Consider the following 20,776-nt stretch of genomic DNA (forward strand, 5'->3'; position numbering starts at 1 on the left):
CCGCCGCCTGCCCGGGGCGCGACTCCGCGGCTCCGGCGCGCTGGCCGTGAGGCCCGCTTTCCCACCGGCTTCGCAGCAGGAAGCGCGGTGCTCCCGGCTCGTTCAGTGCAGTGAACCGCTGCCCCAGCTGCTTAGCTGAAAGGCCCCCCCCCCTTTTCCAACTATTTCAGTGCCCCAAAAAAGCATTCTTTTTCAACCGTTTAGGTGCACAGAACCATGTTCCCAACAATCTCGTTGCAAAAAACATTTTTCCAGCTGGTTAGGTGCAAAAACCCCCCACTTCCCCAACTATTTCATTGCAAAAAACTCCCCAACGTTTTTCCAACTATTTAGTTGTAAAGGACCATTTTCCCAACTGTTTCATTGCCAAATAAAATTTTTTAAAATCCATCTATTTCATTGCAAAGAATCATTTTTCCAACTATTGAGATGGTCTGGTAAAAGATACGGCGTCTACTCGAAGATCCTGGTCTGCCTGCCCCAGCAGCGCTGTTCAGAGACGCCTTTGCCCTCCCCGCCCCACCCCTTTTGCCCCTGCTTGGCTCCGGCTCTTGGCGCGGGAGCCCCTCGCTCACCTCCGGATGAAGCCCCTGCACCCCCTGGGCCCACCTGCCTGCACCCCTGTTGCAGTATCTCCCAGCCCAGGAGCAGAGAGGAAGGCAATCAGGAAGCCCTTTGCCCCCGCTCCATGACGGGTCGGGCACCATTGGTGCCCAAGGCTGCGATGTACCCGCCCCGTGATGGGGGCCGTGGTCGTTGGTGCCCGAGACTGGGATGCGCTGCAAGGCTTGTCATTGCCCCGGGGCAGGAAGGGCTGCCACGGGCCCAGCCCAGTGGGGACAGAGGCAGGGCAATGCTGAGGCTTGCAGGCCTCTGATGAGAGGGGACCGGGGGCTCAGGAGCTGCTGGTGCATCCAGGAGAGACTTATCCCTCCACGGGCACGGTGGGTGCCAGCCTGGCCCCCACCGCCCACCTTGCTTCCACCCCCTCCGTGAGAGCCGCACGGCTCCACCTGCCTCGTGGCTGGCCCAGGGGGAAGCACGAGGGTCTGCCCCTTCAATTGACAAAGGCGGACGCGAGCATAGGAAAAAGGCGCCCACACACACCTGCCTGCCGCGCTTGCAAACAGGTCTGGGGCCTGGACGGGCTCCTTTGCATAGCGAGCAGCCCAGCTGGGCCATGCAAATGCTGCGGGGGGCGGGGGGCGCCCTTGGAGGCTGGTTCCCCACGCGCCAGCCGGCTCTGCCCCCAGCCACGTGGCCCAGAGCAGCTCGGTTCACCCTCCCCAGCAAGTGCTGCGTGCCAAGCGTCGGCCTGACGTGGCGGCTCCTTTGGCGCGACCTCGACCATTGCTGCACGAATCCCCCCAGGGAGGGGAGCAGTGCCACGGGGTCGGCCAGGACCGCTCCTGGGAGAAGGAGCTGCAGGCCTGAGCCCCTGGCATCTGGAAGGGGCTCTTTAACCCCCCCGCCATGACTGCACGAGCCCCCAAGACGTGACACTTCACGAGCGCGCCAGCCTCGGCAGGGCAGAAACGAAGCCTTTGTCTGAAGACCTCGGCGAAGACTGTGTCGCTCAGGCCGAGGCCGCCCCGATAGGGACCGCCGTGCAGGAAGTGAATGATGGCTCGGGTCTGATATGACATTTATCTTTGCGGGAGAGGGGGCAAATAACTCATTCCTGGGGCTGCCGCTCACAAGTTATCAGGCGTTTCCTCCCCAGGGGAGATAGCGCGCCCGACTCAGGTCCAGGCATCGCCGCCTTGGGGACCCTCCGCGCTCGGCCCCGGGGAAGGAGGATTATACCGTCGATCTGGTCAGCGCGCGGGCTTTGACAGCTGAAGTTGACCGTACGCTTCAGTCAAAACTTTTTTGTAACATTTTATTAGAAAACAGGCAATATCAGACAGTTTTAAAAAGGACCCCACCTGAGGCCTCACAAAAGGCCTGTTGGGCAGACGTCCCCCAGCTGGCTCTGGTCGGGTCTCAAACGGTGAATGACCTTGCCGGGGGCTTGCGTGGGCTCCAGGCAGGGGGCTGGAGGCAGCAACCTTAGGTTAAATGTTTCCACGGTTGTTTCCCCATCTGGCCCCAAAACCCAGGTGATACGAGCACCGATAAAGCCAGGCCAAAGCACTTCATTAAAGAGAGGCGGTTTCTCCTACTGCATATCGGGGCAGGACCTGGAGAGGCATACAGGCACGGGTCCTCCAGGGCCGTCCTGGCAGGAAGGGCTCCGACACTGGTTTCTCGGTCATTCGGGGGGTAGCACGTGGGGGCCAGCAAAGCCACGCTGCTCTGCGGTTGCTGGAGCTTTGCAGGACAGCAGGGACGGGGGAAGGGAGCAGGGCTGGCAGACCCCTGGGCTCGAAGCAAGCTCAGCAGGATCGCACCAATGGCGCTCCGAAAAGTGGCGTGGAGAAAGCCCTGATGCGCTCACCGTCGGCCGGCCTCGATTCTGCCCGGCTCTCCTCCTGCTCGTGTCCTGATCGCGGCGCCGAGTGGGGCTCTGCAGCCGCAGACCTCGTGGCGGCGGTGGCGGCAGGTGATCTTCAGCCCCCGGGAGCAGGGCTCAGAGACATCGGGGCTTTGCTTTTGTGAGCAGCTCCGCCGGGCTACTTGCAGGAGTGAGGATGGTGCCCGGGCAGAAGGGACCGCTGGCTTTTGCGCCCCGTAGCATACGGGGCCCTGCGTGCATGCGAGAGAGAGCACAAGGCTGTATCTGCTCCCCGGGGGGATCGATTGATGCCCACGCATGCATGCATCGCCCCGCACAGACAGCCACTTATTGACGGATCCAGGGAGCCACAACGAGCCCTGTCACGTGCGAAGTGCAGCCCTCGCACGCGTGTCTCCGGCGAGCGCCTTTCCCACCTGTGTCAACGGGGGCGCCTAGAAGAGGCCCGTGGCCTCCCCGCCGCGGCCGGCACGGCACGCTGCCCGGGGCTGGCGGAGAGGTCCTCCCCCGAGGCGTGCATTTGGGTGGCAGGGGCTGTTTCATTTCTATTCCACGCACACGGACTGTAATTTCAGTCTATTGAAGTCATAATTTACTACTGTGAAAATAAACATTTGTGTTGGCTTCTTTCGTTCGGCGGGCTTCGTGCGAATGCTAATCGTTCGCAGCCCCGCACGCGCCGCCGCGGCCCGGGCAGCTGCACGGGAGGGACGCGGGGCACGCGGCTCCGTGCGAGGGTTAGCACGCTACCAGCACCCTCGCACGTCCCCCCCACCCCTTCTGGGGGGTTTCACGCTTCAGAGAGAGAGGAGAAGAAGAGAGAAGTACCACTTAGTGCTAAGCCAGGGATAACGAGGAAATCAGCGGGAAGGCATCTGCAAGATAAAGGTAGCGTTTTGTGCAAAGAAGATGCTGTTGGAAATCTGTGAGTCTTGGCCTGCTCCAGCAGCCGGGGTGGGGGGAGCAGAGGGGGTCCCGGTGCCTGTATTTGCAATAAAAATTACAGGCAAATTTCTCCATCAAGGCCAAGGGCAGCGAGGCGGAGGAGCCCAGCTATGTTCGGCCTGGGCAAAGGGAGCAGCTGGCTCTGCAGGATGATGTGGACCGGGCGGTTTCTGAGGCTTCACACAGCCAAGTGAAAAAGCAGGGAGACGGGCACCTGGGTTCAGCTGCAGGCTTCGGGCCTGACCCGGGGCAAGTTCTGTGCCTCGGTTTCCCTCCCTATAAATGCGCAAGGGGGGCACGGCCTACACACAGGGGCATTGGCGGGCTCAGCTCATCACCAGTCCCAAGGGCAGTGTGGGAACGATGGGAGAGGGCTGGCATCCCAGTCCCCACGTGCAGGGAGGTGAGACCAGCGCTCACCTGAGACAGAGCAGGTGGGACCTGTTCTCCCCTCCCTGCCCCTGCTCAGACGCGCCTAACCGGGCGCCCAGGGTGCCAGGGCCGGCGTCTGCTCCAGCAGGAAGGGCTGGCGTGGGGCGACCTCCAGCTTCCCCCATCAGATCGGCCTCTCCGCTGCACCCTTGCAGAAGGGGGGGTCCGGTGGTGCTGGCCTCAGTTTGCATTTGTATCTTCCCAGCTCTTTATCTTTCCCCTGGTCTCTGTATTGCTGCAATTACAGACACTTTAAAACACAATGATCTGGCTGTTAATGTGATGGATGACAGAAGCTTTCTGTCTGGTTTAAATCATCGCCTAGAGTGAGCAAACTTCTTTGCCTTAACCCTTTCCTGGTGCCGCAGCACCTCCCCGCTTGGTCCCCTCGGCAGCTCCACGTAGCCCAGGTCCTGGGGCAGAGCCCTGGGTGCATCCAGGCAGGCATGGGATTTGGTTTCTTTCCTTCTCCTGGAGGGAGGGGGGAGGTTTGTTTCACATGTAAAGAGGCATTTATCCATCTCTCCCCTCCATCCAGAGCCTTTTCCGTTCCCCACAGCGGAGCTGCCATGGACCCCGCAGCTCCCAGGCACTACAGCCAGCCTGGAGGTTAACCACACGTCTCTAGCGTGCCCTGCCCTGCCTCTCTCAGTGCCTGGGGGGGATAAAATCATTAAAAAATGAGGGTTGGAAGGACCTCGGGTGGTTCTGCACACACGTGCACAGAGGGGCTGGCAGAGAGCAGCAGCAGAAAGCTCTGAGATGAGTTTGCTGGGGCTCTGTCCCCAAAGTGGCCGCTGCCACCCCTTCCTTGGTCATTCAGGGGGTAGCGGAGCCACTTTGCTCCCTGGCTGCTGGAGCCTGGCAGGCCGGCGGACGCTGGAGAAGGGAGCAAGGGCCGAAGGAGCCCGACGCCTCTCCCAAATCAGGTCCGGGGAATAAACCGGCGGAGAGAGGCCTCCGGCACGCAGCCTGTCACTTCTCGGAGGCCCCCGGCTCGCCTGAGAACCGGAGCACCTGAGCGGTCACACGCGATGGCTGCTGGCCAGCGGGCCTTGTTCACAGCCCGGGGCAGCCGGCAGATAAGGCTGGAAATAGTCTGCTGCGGCAGCGCGGGGTGCGGGGCGGCTCTCCCACTTCTGCATTCTCCGCAGCTTTGTTTCGCCACGGTGGGAAAGGAAGGAGATTAGGGTGGGCGGGCGGCCAGGGGCCCGCCGATAAGGCAGCGCTCGCGCCAACGGAGCAGCCGGGGCCGGCGCGGGCAGGGCCACGGCCTGGCCGAGCCCACGGGCACGGAGGGACGCGCTGCTCCCGCTGTCCCCCCGTTCCCGCAGCCACGCGGGGGCCGGCGCTGGGAAAGCGGCAGTGGGAGACAGGCTAGAAAGTGCTCTAATGAGTTTCTGTCAGTCACCCCGACACATGATTGATGCCTCTGTGTGCAACAGCTGAGCTCTGGGGATTAAGTGCACATGTTATGTCAGTGCCGTAACCGCTCGCCGGCTTGTTTGGTCTTAAAGAAGCCGTCCCTGCTCCCCCCCGCCCCCTTCCCATGCCCGGGGGCAGCGGGGATGCCACCTCCACCCAGGGAGGGCTGGGAAGGTTCAAGGCCAGCCTGGCTGGGTCGGTGGCATGGAGAGGGAAGCCACCACGCGCCCGTGCCCCGCGGGCTGTGCCGCGAGAGCCAAGCCTAGCAGGGGGAGGCCCTGGCTTTGCACGGGGGATGTGGTGCCTCCCCTCGGGCTCGTTTCGGGACCCCTCCAGGCACCCCGACCGCTCCGGGGGGAAGGGTGGTGAGCAGAGGCTCGCTGACCCCCATGCCTTCTCCCGGAGAGGGGCTGAGCAGCCGCAGGACGGGGCCTTTTGCGGCCAGGCCTCGCGCACCCGGGGGCTGCACATGCAATCACCGTGCAAGGTGCACGCACGCCTGGGGGAGCTGGGACCAGACCTGGGGGAGCTGTGCCTGGGGGTGCTACCGTGAGAACCAGGGTCATCCTGTGCCCCCCACCCCTCCCAGATGGAGGGAGCTGTGGTCCAGGGCAGAAGCCGGAGAGATGCGGCCGCGAGATGGGGCGATGCTTAGCCGACTCTTTGAAACCTCAAGGGAAACGACCGGAGAGACACGCGACTCAGGCCTCATCTCTGGTACACACGGGTGAGTCATGCCTGCTATCTGGCACACGCATGTGCATGCCATGTTGGGCAGGGAGGGGGGGAGGTTGAGCAAATCGCACATGATACCTGACCCAGGTGGGCAGCTCAGCTCTCCGTGACCCAAGCCCCCTGCACAGCATGCCTGCGTGCCCTGGAGCGTGTTTTGGGGTCTCAGCTGCGTGTAAGGCTGCCTGCACCTGGGGGAGGCCGAGGAGCTCGTGTCTGTGTGCACTGATGCATGCCGTCTGCCCTGCCCAGGATCGCTCCACCCTGCCGGCAGGGAGGGCCATGGCCAGCCGAGCGCCAGGCTGGGTCTCAGGGGTCTGTTGCTGCCCCCGACCATCCCTGCAGCCACATCACCCTGGGCAGCCGGTGCTCAAATCACCCCTAGGAAGGGTTTCTGGCTAATTAAGGCTGATTTCCTGGACAGAGCTCATGCAAATGCGCTTTGCTTCTCTAGAGACAGCTGTTTGCTCCCCTGACTGCAGGCAAAGCCTGCGCACGTACAGGGACCTGCGTGCACTTCCCTGTCTGCCTGACACCAGGGGCAGGGCAAAGACAACAGAGCCGCCTTTCCTCTCCTCTGCCCCCGGGCTAGCCAGGCAGCGGCCAGGGACCTTGCTCCAGACCCTCTCCCTCTGCAAACCTGCAAGCAGGGCCAGCTCCAGCGCTGAAATGCCCTGGGACCTCCCTAACTCCACTCCTACTTTGCAGCTTGCTGCCCCGAGAGAGTCCTGCCACCCTGCAGCGGCCTGGCCACGTGCTTGCAGCTCACGTGAGAAGACGTGTGGTGGCCGGGCCATGCTTGGGGACACGTGGGCTGGAGCAGAGGGAAGGCAGGAGCTCCAGGCTTCCCACGGGATCCTTGCAGCCCCGGTGCCTCCAAGATGCCTGAGCTGCTGCTGGGAGCTCAGCACGGGTTGCACTGGGCCAGGAGCTGCGGCACAACCCACATTCTCCGCAAAGCCCCGCACAAAACCAGGCCAGGCTGCTCCCCCGACTCCTCTGGGGTGCACCTGAGCACAGGCCCAGCTTCTCCTCTGCTCCCAGAGCTTTTTTTTTCCTGTTTTTTTGCACCGGTCCTGGAAGCACTGCAGTTCCAGGTCAATGCATGGAGGGGATGGAGCGCGCTCCGGTTCCACCACCCAATACCAAAAAGAATCTGCTCAATATAGACCTCCGATGGAGGACATATCAGAGACAATCACCTGCCCTGGGGAGCCCGCCTACGTCGCACAGCGTTTGCAGGAGGCACCAGGCTGCCCATCGGCGGGGGGATGTGGCACAAGGCTCTGCCAGGCTGAGCTGCGCTTTCCCCTGGCCTGTTACAGGGTGAAGGACGTTCTGCTCCAGCCTTTTCTCCCTGCGTTTCTCTTTCCCTTTCCTGGTTGCTCCTTTTGCCTGGGCAGCAGAAGCAGACCTTGGATTCCAACTATTTGAGATGGTCTAATAAAAAAAAACAGATTTACCCAAAGCGCCTTGGGTTTGTCTTCTCCTGCCTTTCTTCCTGAGATCCTACAGAGGCGGGAGCCCACCTGGAAGGTATCAAAAGAGTACTTTTTTAGGACAATGGCAGCTAATTGGAGTTTATTGCCATTCAATGACTGTGAGTCAAAGCCTGGGGCAGGGCGGTGGGGGGGGGAGCCCTTGGCAGCCCTCTCCAGCCCCTTGGGCAGCACAGGCCACAGCAGGGCAGGCTCAGAGCAGCCCCTCTGCTCCACAGGGCAGTCCCAGGGGTACGGGGGAGATGCCCCAGCTGGCTGACATCCCCCCGGAGGCTGCATTAGCTTGCAAACCACTGTGGATGAGCAGCTCTTCCTCTCCTTGCCCCAGTGAAAGCAATGGGGCCCCGTGCTCCTCGGATAAGCCTCCGATAGGACCCCTTCTCCAGCCTCTCCACAGCCTCAGGGAGGCCCAGGACTCTCCGCCGCCTCCTCCCCCGGCCATGGGGTCGCCTCGCCTTGTGCTGTTGAACACGGGCCGCGCGCTAGTCCGGGGGCGGTTGTATTCTCCTGCGGGGGAATGGGCCGGCTCCTCCGCTTCCCACGGAGGCGCAGCTCTCGCTGAAGCCCATGTCCTGTCCTGCCCGAAGAAAGGCAGCGAGGATTGGGACCATCCCATGCTGGAAGTCCTTTGGGATAGGATGTGCTTTGGAAGCACAGGAGAATACGGTCCTGCTTGTTGCCTGTCATTTAAACAGCTCCCCAGAGCGGTGGTGCCGTCTCCATCCTTGGAGGTTTTGAAGACCTGGGTAGACAAAGCCCTGGCTGGGATGCTGGAGTTGGGGCTGGACCTGCTTGGGCTGGCTGTGGCCTCCCGAGGGGTTCATCGCAACCTCAGGCTACCGGGTAACCTGGCCGGCATCCGCAGAAGGGCAGCTGGCGACACCGTGGCCACCTACAACCCTGCCTCCGGGTCTCATCGCTCTCCCCAGGCACCACCGGATTCCTCTTTCTCCGTCCATACCAGCAGCCCTGTGCAGGGTGAGCCAGCCAACATCACCCCCCGCCCCCAACCTTGGCAGGACCGGGAAGTAGCACCGTGCAGCGAGGAGGTGCCAGATTCCCCGCCGCACGCCTGGCACGCTAATCTCGGCGTCTGAATCCAGCCAGTGGCTAATCCTGGGAGCTGGGCCGCCGACCGTGCCCACGCGCCGCTCCCTTGCTATTTTATTGGACTCCAAAGCGCTCCCCTCCACTCCTGCTCCCGACTCGGTCCCCAGCTCGGTAATTCAGGCTGGAATGCGCGGCGGAGATAAGAGACGTGCCCGACAGCTCGCCCGCGTTATCGCTCCTGGCAGCTGCGTCCGCCTGCCCGCCAGGGTGACATCTCTGAGCAGGAAGCGCCGCGTGCCAGTGCCCGGCCGAAGGCAGGCGACGGAGTTTTGTTCGCTCGGTCTGGGGGGGTCGCCGGCGCTTACATCTTCCCCTTCGCCTCGCAGCCTCGCCCCGCCAGCGAGGCCGCTCTCGTGCATGGGCGCAGGGCTCGCGTGGGCTCCGGCTCTCCGAGGGGGCTGCAGCTCTCCCAGAGTGCAAGCGAGCCGTTGCAAAGAAGACGCCTTCCTGAACTGGCAGATTCGTGCCCGCTCTGCGGCGCAGACAGGATGAGTGTGGTTATCCGAGCCGTTGCACCCACCCCGAGGGGTCCCAAGCGGTGGGGCAGGCCTCAGAAAATCCCTAGACATGGCTCAAAAACTTTTCAAAACAATACGTCGGGGTTTCCCCTGGCTTCCGAGACTACAGAGGGGCCCCGCGTCCCACCCGCCTCTGCTCTCGGGCAGGCTAGGAGCTCATCTGTTTAAGGCTGAGATTTTCACGTGATTACAGGACTCCGGGAGCTGGGGCTATAGAGGACAACTTCCAATATCCGGCAGCTTGCGATCAAACAGCGAGGGCTCCCCGAGCGGGGGCTGCTGTTCAGCCTGGGGTTGCCGGAGAGTTTCCATTCTGAGCCCCTTGACTTCTCATTGAACGCGCTGAAATATTCCCTCTGGCGCTGAGCTGTCCCTGGCCAGGTCCTTGCCAGCATGGGACGCTTGAGCACAATCCACGGGGTTTGCAAACGAGATGCATTTCACCTTTCCCAGCACTCTCCCTCACCGCCAGGCCCCTTTCTGGCTCCAGAAATGGCCCTCAAGCAGCACAAGCCTGCATTGCCCTGCCCAGCGCGCCTCCGGTTATCCTGGGGTGAAATGTGCTGGCACAGCTCCAGCCGGTCGCATCCTGCCCCTACGCTCCCCGCCTGATCCTGCACCAGGCCATGAGGATTAGGACCCCGCTCCAGTGATGCGTTCAGGTCACTGGGACATGCTTGCAGACCCACTCAGGGCATGAGGACCCCGCACAGCTTCCCTGCAGGGTGTTTGTGCAATTAGGCAGCAGAAGGGTTAACCCCCCCTCCCTTTTTTTTTCCCTTCTGCTTGGCCAAATTGCAAGCCCCCATCACCGGCTGCTTGCCAGCGCTGGGATTTGACAGGGTGGAACTGGCTGCATAAGGCTCTTTAATGATGGGAATTTAATTAGCTTGCCTTGCACTTCCAACACCTCTGGTCCTTGCAGAAAATCAATGCGAGTTAACAGGAGTCAATCCAGCATGGCCGGCTGCAGCTCTGTCACACGCAGCCTTCGAGACAGCTTTATCAGCCGGCCCGCACGCCCGCCGAACGGGCAGGGAGCTCCCCCGCCCCTGCCCCGGTGGCAGCCCTCGGTTATCTATGGGGCTTCTGGAAAAGGAGCCCCCTGCGTCTCCGCAGCAAGGACAAGCTGGACGACGTGGGAGCGATTGCCTCGGCTGGGCTTCTCAAGCAAAACCCGGCAGGGAACTAAACAAGCCATTAAAATGGGTCTCAGCCTGGCTGGGCACGCTGCTCCTTCCCAGTACGGTCACCCCAGCCCTGGTGCCAGCGGCTCCGGGGCTCCTGGCTACCCACCGCCCCGCGCGTGCAGCTCCAGCGTGCTCGCGGGGGGCTCGGCTGGGATCTGTCCTGGTCCTGGCTCCGACACGGGTGAGCTGTGCAAGCGTAGGCCGGCCGGCCGTGCGTCTGCATCCGCTCTGCCCACTGCCCTGCAGACCCCTTTCCACCACGTCCGGTGGGAATATGCGTCCATGCAGCTACCTGCGCGGAGGCATTGCTTCCCTGGATGCTGCGACGAGGGGATCCCTGGCTTCACAGCCTTCTCCTCCACCCACTGTGGAGGCTGGGGCAGCCCCCATCCCCACTCCTCGGCTTCCCCCCTGCCCTTAATGCTCTCAGTGAAGTTTATGGCACGCTCCCAAGGTGACCGGCAAGACTCAAGGTGGGTCAGCTAAGCGCCGGGCGGCCCTCCAACGCCTGCTGGAAGAGCGCCAGCGCGGGCACGGCAGAGATTACGCTGCGAGAGAGGCCTGGGCGTAGAGATAACGGAGGAGTGCTCCCACTGGTCCTCTCCCCACCGCGCAGGCATCGGAGCCCCGGCTCCTGCAGCCGGCGTTGCACCAGGCTGCAGCTGCAGGGAGCAAACCAGGGTCTGAGACCAACTCATCCCCCCAGTGCCCAGGCAGGGCTGGACAGGGGACACCTTCCCTAGCTCAGGTCATCGCCTGGCTCCTTCAGTGCGCTCCGTCTCTCACGTGAAAACAGGGATTGCTTCAAGAACCAGCGGTTTTAGTTTAAGGCAAAGCCTGAACCACGAGCCTGGCGTGCGGCACCCGGCACTACCAGTCGTTTCCAGGACCGAATCCTGTTTTCAGTCGCTCCCAGCTTTGCCCGTTGGTGCTGGCTGGAGCTTCCCCAGCGGGGCGCCTGCCGAGGGCCGCATTATTCTGGAAGGTCAAAGCCATTCCAGCCGGCAAGATAGCACGTAGCCCCCCACCCGTTATCGACCCACCGGCTTGCTGCTCCATCTGGACGCGGCCCAGGCCGGAGGCTGGGAACTGCCACTTGCATGTGCTCAGCAGAGCCCGGGTGAGTCTAGCAGCGTCCCCCTCGCCCGAATCTGCTTGCACAGAGCCGCTTCGGCCCCCGCTTGCTGATGGGACCGTGTCAGTACGGCTCTCGCCGGGGCTGAGCCGGATTGTCCCTGCACTGACTCCTCCTGGGTAGCAGGGGTGCTGTGCAACGGGTCCCGGTAGACACCATGCTCTATGGCCCCCGGGAGGTGTGAAGGAGGAGCATGCGGCTTGACGCCATGCAGAGGTGTCAGGGGTGGAGCAGGGCGCGGGGGCAGAAGCTGGGGGCAGGTAGCAAGAGTGGCTGAGGTAAGGAGGGGAGAGCGCATCTGCAGGAGGAGGCTTGCACGGTGCGGTCTTGTCTACACTAGGGTGTACCCTCACTCCCCCAGTGGAGCGGAGGCCGTGAAAGGCTGGGGGCTGCAGGGCCGTTCCCCAAAGCATAAGCAAGAAGGTTTTGTTTTCTGCGAGGACCCCCATCCTGGCCCGGGGGTACCGGATGGGGACTGTCATTCCCCTCCAGGAAGAGGTAGGTGGCTGGAAGCAGGGGGTGCTGCTGGCGAGAAGCGGAGCCGGCTCTGCGCAGCGAGGAGGAAGCTTGCCACCTCTGCTTTATTCCATTTCCCTTCCCCCCGCCCGGTGCTGAGCCGAGATAACAGCTTGCAGCGCCGAAGCCAGCGCCGAGGGGAGGCAACGACCAGCCCAGGCGGTATTATCGCTCCCGCACCGGCCGTCAGGGAATCAGGAAGTTTGCAGAGATACTCAGCCAAGAACACAAACACGGCTCCTGCCAGCGGCACCTTACCAGCATCTTCCTCGCCCTTCCGGCCAGCAGCCGCCCAGCCGTGCCCGCTCGTAACGGAGCCCCCGGGCCCTCTTATCGTGAATGCACGATGCCGCGGGGCGTTGGGACGGGCAGGCGGGCGACGGCGGAGGGGCCTGGGCTGCATCCCCCCGCCCTGGCTTTCAGCCAAGTTCACTGCCTCTGGTCCTGCTACCGCTGTCCCAAGCCCCTGAGTGCTCGGTCCTCTTTAATGCAATTGCCCCATTTTACAGGTGGGGCAACTGAGGCACAGGCAGCCTCAGGCACCAGCCTGCGGTCATACTGGGAGCGCGTGGAAGAGACAAACCCGAGCCTCCGGTTTACCAGGCTAGCGTGCTGACCCCGGCTCTTCCCTTCCTCTTCTGTGAAATGGGAACTGCTCTCTCTCTGCTTTCATGTCCCCCCTCACACCCCACTGCTCCCACAAGGCTAGCAGGAGCACGCGCCAGCTTCAGTTCTGCACGGGGGAGCCCCCGTGGAAACCCCAGCCGAGAAACACCCACAGACAGACACGTGTCGGGTCAGGGGGCAGCCAGGCAGCGCGCGCAATCGACCCCATCGAAGATCGGGAGCAGGAACACGGGCCGGAAGAAGACATCGAGTCCGGTGTCCTGGGTCTGCCCACGGTCCCGAAGCACCGGGCAAGCCTCACGCCGGACGACCAGGGACAAAGGCAGACAGCCGCGCATGCTCTGCTCCGTGCCGCAGGGAACGCAGGGGCCCTGCCAGCTGCCGCGTCGAGCAGCCAGAGGCCATGGGGATGGGCACCGATGCCCCAGCGACAGCAGGAGCAAAGAACCCATCTCCAGACCCATCCCCAGGTGCTTGTCTGGCCCTCGCCTCTCAGCCAGAAGGCTAGGGCACTTTCCCAGCCCGTGGCATATTTGGGGAATGCCCCATCCATGGTTGCAAGGGGGGTGTACAAGCACTGCTACTGCCCCCACCACAGGTCCCTTCTCTGTATTAGCCCCCCTGGCAAAAACGCCAGCAGGGCAAGGGGCTCCCAGCTGGTGGGGATTAACCCCTCCCTGAGCGGGGCTGGGGGGTCTCTGAAGCACCCCCGGGACCCTATAAAGAGCTGCCTCCCTGTCCCGAGGCTCTGGCGGAGTCTGTGGGCCGAGTGCCGGCTGTGCAGCGCGTGCACCGGCAGCGCGGGGAGCAGAGCCGGGTGTCTCTCTTCTCCTCTGCCGGGAAATGCCAAAGGCTCGTTCAGCCTCTGAGCCGCTCCGGGGGAGCCCGGCTGCTGGGAGACCCCGAGAGCAAGCTGGGGGGAGACGGGGCCTTGCAGGTCTGCTCTGCTCCTGGGTGCCCCTTGCCGCTGTGGCTGGGCAGCTCAGGGGGCCACACACCAGCCCTGCCCCTGGGTGCCAGCTGGGCCCCCATGCTCTGCTGTGGGGGTGGGTTTGTCCCTAAATATACCCCTTCCTCTACGCTGTCTGGCACCCATGTGCCCGGGGCCCATCAGAAACCAGCTGGGGTAGCTTCCCTCTGCTCTCCTTCCTCTGCAGGAGGATGCCCTGCCACATGTGAGGCCACTGATGCCTGCTGGACAGCTGCGTGGGTAGGTCCAGCGGAGGGGTTGTACGTTTTGGGGTTCTGGATGGGAAGGAAGCTTGGAAACAAGATGTCCAAGCCCGTAAATGATCCTGACACATGCCCCTGGTTACAGGCCTGGACGGCGCTTGCTGAGAGCAGGGTGACTCTTGCCAGGGCTGTCTGGAGCCCGGGGCTGTGACGGGGTGGGTCGTCCTGGTGTCCTCCATGCCTCTTGCAATGCCCACCTGCAGCTGCGAGGCTGTGTGCAAAAACACCCGGTAGCTCTCTGCTGCCAAATGCAGCACCCAAATGAGCTGCTACTGGTGTGGCCCAGCCCTGGGGTCAGGTAAAGCCAGTGCTCACAGTAGGGGAGGTACAGCCCTGGCTCTGGCAGGGGACTGCCCTGTGGCAGGACTTCTCCGGGTCAGCCCGGCAGCGGGGTTTTGTTGTGCCTGGCTCCGAGCGTGGCACGGTGCTGCGGAGGCGCAAGGTGCTGCAGCTGCCCTGGGCCCGAGTGCCCGTGTGTGGGCAGGCCTGGGCAGCACAAGTGGGGAAGGAGCTGCGCTCCCTGCTGCACGTGCTGCCTCCACTGCCCTGATGCCAGGTGGTGACATGGGGGCCAAGCTGGCCCCCACCCCTTGGCATCTCTTGCAACGGAGACAGCTGTGCCTGCAGCTGCCACGTGCACTGGAGCAGTGGCGCAGCGCCCTCCTCCTGCTTGTGCGTGGGGGACCCCAGCACCCTCGGGTGCTCTGTATTGCATCATGCTCCCTTCCAGAGCCCATCTCTGTGAGTAGCCGTGTGTCCTTTGCCCCTTGGGTCGGGCACTTCTTCTCCCAGCCCCTGCCTCTGCCCTGGGGTAGTGTCCTGGGCCCCAGGGGCTCTCCACGTACCTGCAGCAGAGCTTCCGCTAGCAAGAAGGCAAGTTACTGAGCCCAGGTATGTCTACTTCAGCATCTCTCACCCAGAGGCGGGTCCATAAACAGCTCGTTTTTGCACACCGAGAGCCCTAGTGGGGCCAGGTCCTGATTTTGGCTACGTGGGCCTAAATGCAGAGGAAGCCTGCAGAGCATCTGGGCAACCCGCGCTTGGGACCGGCCTCCCCGAGCTGCGCAGACAGCCCTGGCTGAGCGGGAAGGACGCGGGAACCAGGGATGCAGTAATTAAGAAAAGCGCGGGGTAAACAGAGGCTTTCAAGCCTGTAAATAAAACACAGTGGAGCCTGATGAGTCATTACGCAAAGGTTAATTGCCAAGCGGATGCTGCTGACTCCATGCGCCCTTCTGCCCCGTGTCCTACCTCTGTGTGCCTGGCTCCTCGCACAGCCCGTCCAGGAGCGCCCGGCTCCCCCGCCTCTTGTTTGCTCACAGCAGCTCTGCAGGGCCCCTGCCCTTGGACAACAAGCGCATCTCCCACCTGCTGCCAGGCTTCTCCCCGGGCTCCTGCAGCACGCCTGCCACCCCGGCTTCCCCGCCGGATAGCACCTGCCGGGCTGGCACTGGCCTGGCCCCGGCGCTGCCCTCCTGTTTACCAGGTGTGAGTCACCGGCGCACCCCGCGCGTGCACACGGAGCCGCGGCCTGGCTGGGGCCGTGCGCAGCTGCGCCCGCCACCTGCGGGGCGGTGACACGGGCTCCCCTGGCCTCTCAGCCCGGGGCCTCGCGCTCTTACCTCGGCCGCTTCGCTGGGCAGCGTGGCCTGCGCACGAAGACGGCTGGCTCTGCAGCTTGGCGGATCCTCCGGCCATTGCGGGCGGAGGAGCTGCTGGCGGGCTCCAGAAATGCCCCCCTCTGCCAGACCCCGCAGGACACGGGGCAGGGTCTCTCCAGGCACGAGCTCTCGGGCAGAGTCGGCGCCGCTCCCCCGGCTCCCCGAGCGATGGGCGAGGGGGCGGCCCGCGGTCCTCCCTGATGCCCCCAGCCCCAGGGGGACCCGCGCCCGCTGGGGAACCGCTGCGCTGGCTCCAGATGCCGGTAGCCGCTACCGGTCCTTATTGCCTGCCCCGGGCCGCCGGGCCGTCCCGCTGGCTGGCCAGCCTGCCCCGGCGCGCGCCTTGCAAGGCGTTGTGGGTGCTCATGTGACGGGCAGGGATGTGGTGGAAGGGGAGCCGCGTCCCAGGGGGAGAGGGAAAGGCGAGCAGCTGCATGGTGGCGATAATGTCGTGGGACCAGGCAGCTGCGCCCTTGCTCTTCCCCCAACAGGAACCATCTGCGACCAAGCCCAGCGCGGCCTTCCCTCTCAGCCATTCCGGTCTGCCTTTCCAACAACTTCCCCTTCGCTGGCTTCACTTCCCCACGCCGCGAGGGGCCAGCGCGGTAGCTCTCGCGCGGCCCACACGCGGGCTCACTTCCCGCTTTCTCAGGGTGGGCAGGGGGACCAGCCCCCCGCGCCCGGACCCTCCGCGCAGGGTGGGCTCGGTGCCGGAGAGCTGCTCGGTGATCCCTGACCCGCTCCGGCTTCCTGCTGGCGGCTCGGCCAAGCGCCCCGCCCTGCCCCGGGCACCCCGGCCCAGCGCCGCGAGGCCTGGTGCGTCCGCAGGCTGCCTCCGGAGCAGAGCGGCGCGAGGGAGGGGAGTCCCTGCTCCCGCGGCGGCCCGCCAAGGGGCTCGGGGCCTTGCAGCTGCCGGCCGCCCGCGCGCTCCCGGCTCGCTAGCGGGAGAGGCTTGCTCGAGAGCAAAGCGGAGCGCTGCAGGTGGGAGGCAGGCAGGAAACCTGTCCTAAAAATACAGCCGCCCAGGCTGGCCCCGCAGATGGCGTGTCCCCGGCTAGCACCTGTGCTGCGGCAGCTGGCGCGGACAGCGCTTCCCCGCAACGCGGCCCCTGCTCCCCGCTGCCCGGCGCTTTCAAGTCGGCTGCAAGCGAGCGCCAGGGAGGCAGAGGCCAAAGCAGCACGCCCGTGTCCCCGCGGCTCCTCTGCTTCGCAGGAGGGTGGCTGAGCACCCCGGGGAGGTCGCAGGGCTCTGCGGGGTTGCACAAGGCTGGGCCTCCATGGAGGCCTCTGGGCACTGGAGTAGCTCGGCGAGGGGCAGGAAGGCGCCGGCTGAGATGCCGGCGGAGTCAGCGAGGCCTCCGAGCGCAGGGGCTCCCCGGGCTGCGTGCGGGGGCGCTCCCACGGCCCAGCCGGACACGGGGGAGTCGGGGCGTGCGGGGGCACTGTTGGGTTGCTCGTGTCATGGCGCACGTGGGACGTGGCCTGGGTGTGGCCGCTCCCTGCACTTCTCCCCGGGGCAGGGGCTAGCAGAGCTGCCCCTCGGCCCCCCATCCCTTTGCGGAGGCAGCTGCCGGCGCTGGTGCATGTGGGGAAGGTCCCTCTCACCCGACGTGCCGCCCGGGCCCCGCTTCGAGCCTCGCGTGCGTCTGTCTGCAGGAGGACACGCGCCATCCCCTCGGCCTCCGGCGGGGCTGCCCCGGCTTCGGGCTGACGCCATTAGCAAGAGAGCGAAGAGCTCGTTGGGTTCATTTGCAAGGGGCCAGACGGGCTGATTTACATGGAGCTCCTCCTGCCCGGGGTGGGTGATAGCCTGGGGATCCACCACGCTGGGTGCTGGGCAGATGAGCGGCCTACAGCCGGGGTGCTGGGCACCCCCCCGGCCAAGCGGGGCCGGAAGGGACTTTGGGAGGTTGCAGCTAGTCCAGCTCCCGGGGTCTCTGCAAGCTCCCAAGGCGCCGGAGAGAAGGAGGCTTGTCGCGTAACCCCGTGGCACGCACGCCTCTTCCCACGGCTATTTTTAGTGGCGGCAGCACTGCTGCTCCGGGGGCACGTGCAGGGGCGGGGGCACCGGGAGCCAGAGGTGTCCCCTGCGGCCGGAGGGGCAGCAGGGCTGGCTGGAGCCGCGTGGCGCGGAGCGTGCAGAGGCAGCTATTTTGGGGCCGGCGAGGAAAATGCTCCGCAGCTGCACCGCCGGCGTCCTCCGGCCTGCCCCGTCACCTGCCCCCGGCTGGACTTTCTCAAGTGCTGCACCTGCCCCAGCCCAGGTGCTCATTGGCATGCACGGGGGCATTGCCGTACCAGGGATGGGTCGCTTTCCCCTCCGCGTCCGCCAGCCCGGGCAGCTCCGGTCTCGGTCTGGCCCAGCCTGGGGGCACCCCCTCAGCCCCAGGCTTTCCCACTCGGGGTTTCTGTGTGAGTCAGAGCTGCCTGCTTGCTGCTTACAGGAAACCCCAGCAGGTCAGAGGAGGAGAGCTGGTTTCATATCCCCTGCAGCACTAAAAGCCAAACGAGTGAAAGGAAGCAAGAAACCCCCCCGGGAAGAGCGGGCTGGGATTGCTCTCCCAGCTCGGGGGGCTGGGGCTGGGCTCTGCCTTGATCCCGGCTGCTCTGCTGATGCCTTTACCTCGAGGCCTGGCCTCTCCTTTACCCACCCCCTTCCCCCACACGCCCGATGTGTTGGCTGGGGAGAGCTGTGCTGGGCAGACACGGCCACGCAGGTTGGCGTCTTCCAGGCAGCTGGTATTTGGGGGTGGGTGCAAATGGTGTTTCTTTGATGGGAAGTAAACATCCCCAAAAATGCGTGCAGGTGGAAATGAAAGGGGGACTGGGGGGACCCGCAGGGGTGAATTCTACCCGATCCAACGAAGCCTGAACAATAATCCACAAGTGAAACAACAATAATAACCATAGAGCATAAAGGAGAAGCTGAAGGAAATGCAGATGATCTGTCCCTCTAGAGACCTTTCACTTTTTTTGATTTCCAAGCAGGCAATGCATTTGTACAGCCACTTTCGGCCCAAATGCAGCCAGTTCTGGGGTGGGGTAGAGCAGGTGTGCGCAGCAGCGCTCGGGGACAGAAGGTGCAAAATGCCACAGTCCATTGGGAAGGACCGCTGTGGCTGGGCGAGGCAGGGATGCACCCACGCTGGGAGGACGGAGCAAACGGCCTGGGTCTCGTTGCAAGGGGTCGAACAGCCACGGCGCTGTCTCCCGCCGGCCGGCGACCGGGGCTCCCATCGCTGCGGCCCTGCGCTCACGGCACGCTCTGAGCCTCGCTCTGTGCAAAGCCTTCGAAGAGTTCAGGGCACGGGTGGGAGCCAGCCCGTGCCTTGCCCCGGCGTGGGGCTGGCCTCGCTGGGTGCGTGGAGGAGGAAGCACCGGCCCCCGCGGGCTCCGGGTTATTCTCACGGGCATCTGTAGGGTGCTGATGCAGAGCCGTGCGCTGCCGAGCCAGGCGGGGTGGCCCCGGGAGGCTCTCGAGGGAGTCGAGAGCGTGGGCTGGGGAGGGGCAGGGTGCCCGGCTCCCACGCAGCGGGGAGGGGCGGTATCCCCACTTTCGACAGCGAGGAGACTCCCACGGGGCGCCAGGCGGCTCATCTGCCCATGCCCCAGCAGACCAGCTGCCCGGGCAGCCGGTGGCAGGGGGACTGGTGGGTCTCCCCCCGCCCTCTTCTCCACGCCAGGCACCAGTTTGCAGCCAGAGCTGCGGGTGACGCCAAGCGCTGGCAGGGAGACAAGCCAGCTGGTCCCTGCCGTGTCCCAGCACCTCCGTCTGCGACCGCCGGCAGCACCGCGGCCTGCTGGCTGGGGAGCTCCCGCTCGGGCCACGGTCACGCGGCCGCCGGGTCTGGGCACCCGGCCATGGCTCCAGCCGCCGGCCCGCGCCTCCAGCACATCCTGGGGTACCCCAGGTGCTCCGCCAAAGCTAAACCCTGGAGAGGAAGAGGGGAGAGGAGATCTGCTGCAATACAAAGGTGGGGGGGGGGGACAGAAAGGGAAAAAAAAACCCAACCAAAGGGCCGTGAAGAGGGAGATAAGAGGAAAGACAGAAAAATGGAGTGTGCGGGGAGGAGAAAGAGGGCCGCGGCGGGCGGAGGGGAAGTTGGGGAGCCGGGCGCCTATCGCGCCTCTCCATCGCATTAGCCCAACCTCGAGTAGTTTTTCACCGAGATTGGAGCGCTCAGGTAGCGCCGTCCTCCCCGCCAGCTGGAGGGCTGGCGAATAAGCACCTGCTTATCTCTGTCCAACGGCTGTGTGCCGCGGCAGATTGCGCCGCGGCCCAGGCGCTGCCTGCTGGCTGCGATTTCCATATCAGCGCCCCGCAGCCGCCTGCACCGAATAAACACAACAGCCACGTGGACAAAAGGTTAATTATCAATTTTCAGACAGGGAGAGGGAGGGAGGGGGATGTTGGGGGGTGCGGGGGACACACGGCGCTTCCCATCCAGCTCCAGCCTGGGCGCGCCTCCCGCTCCCGGCCTGCAAGGCCTCGCCGGGTCCTTCCCTCCGTGCGCCTGGCCCGCCGCGGGCCTGGCTGGCGCCGGGAGCAGGGGCCGCTGTCTGCCAAGCGGGGCTGCCTGAGAGACTGGAGGGGAGCGAAGGGACCGTGCGCCTCGCGGGGGTGCGTGTGAGCAGCCCCCCTCGTGTGCGTGCGTGGAAAGGCATGCACACACGCATGCCTCTTGGCCTCCCCAGCTTGGGCACCTCTGCACAGCTTTGGCCGCCTCGCCAGCGCCCCCGCTGCCCCGCGTGTGTTTCCAGGGGTTTGGGCGCTGCAGGCGGGAAGGAAGCTGCTCCTTCCGGCGCCCGACCTCTCCGGGCTCCCCTTGATAGCACAAGGGCCCAGCACCGCGCGTGGGGCTCTCGCCAGCCCCCGTGCAGCTCGGACTGGGCTCTCGCCAGCCCACACCTGCCTGAATGGGGTTTCCCCATCGTTTGCTGCCTCCAAGCCGCTCGTGCCGCGCTCGGCAGGGGAGGAAGGGTTCTGGTGCTCAGCCGCAGCGCGGCCTTTCTGCTTCCCCTCCTTATCAGGAGCCTGGTGGCATGCAGCTGCATTTGGCGGAGAGCAGAGGAGGGAAGGGAGAGGCGCTTGTGGGTGGAAGTTAGGCGGCGGGGCTGGAAGGGGGTGTTTCCACCTGGCAGGGAGCTACCAGAGGATTTGCTCCTTAATGCTACGGCTCCAAGCCTAGGGCAGCATCCGGCCTTCCCGCCCCTGCACCCGGGGTCCTTGCTGCAGGAGTGGGTTATGTCAGGCGCACCCGTGGGTTGCCAGTGGGGGATCTCGGCTTTGCACCT

At 64.5% G+C, this 20,776-nt stretch overlaps 1 protein-coding gene across 5 annotated transcripts in view; it reads right to left on the minus strand.

The window, feature by feature from the left end:
• The window catches only part of CBFA2T3 (CBFA2/RUNX1 translocation partner 3), a 52,988-nt gene extending 36,884 nt beyond the window's left edge, over positions 1-16,104 (minus strand). For 2 of the 5 annotated variants that reach the window (XM_019536042.1, XM_019536039.1), the window contains exon 1: positions 15,443-16,103. In XM_019536042.1, the coding sequence (XP_019391587.1) occupies positions 15,443-15,518 (76 nt within the window). In that variant the 5' untranslated portion in view covers positions 15,519-16,103. Of the gene's footprint in view, positions 1-15,442 lie in introns of all 5 variants that reach the window. The other 3 variants (XM_019536043.1, XM_019536041.1, XM_019536040.1) reach the window with 2 other exon arrangements.
• Between the last annotated feature and the right edge of the window lie 4,672 nt (positions 16,105-20,776).

Source organism: Crocodylus porosus, unplaced genomic scaffold, assembly GCF_001723895.1.
Source record: "Crocodylus porosus isolate Cpor-Errol unplaced genomic scaffold, CroPor_comp1, whole genome shotgun sequence".
In the NCBI taxonomy this organism is placed as follows: domain Eukaryota; kingdom Metazoa; phylum Chordata; order Crocodylia; family Crocodylidae; genus Crocodylus; species Crocodylus porosus.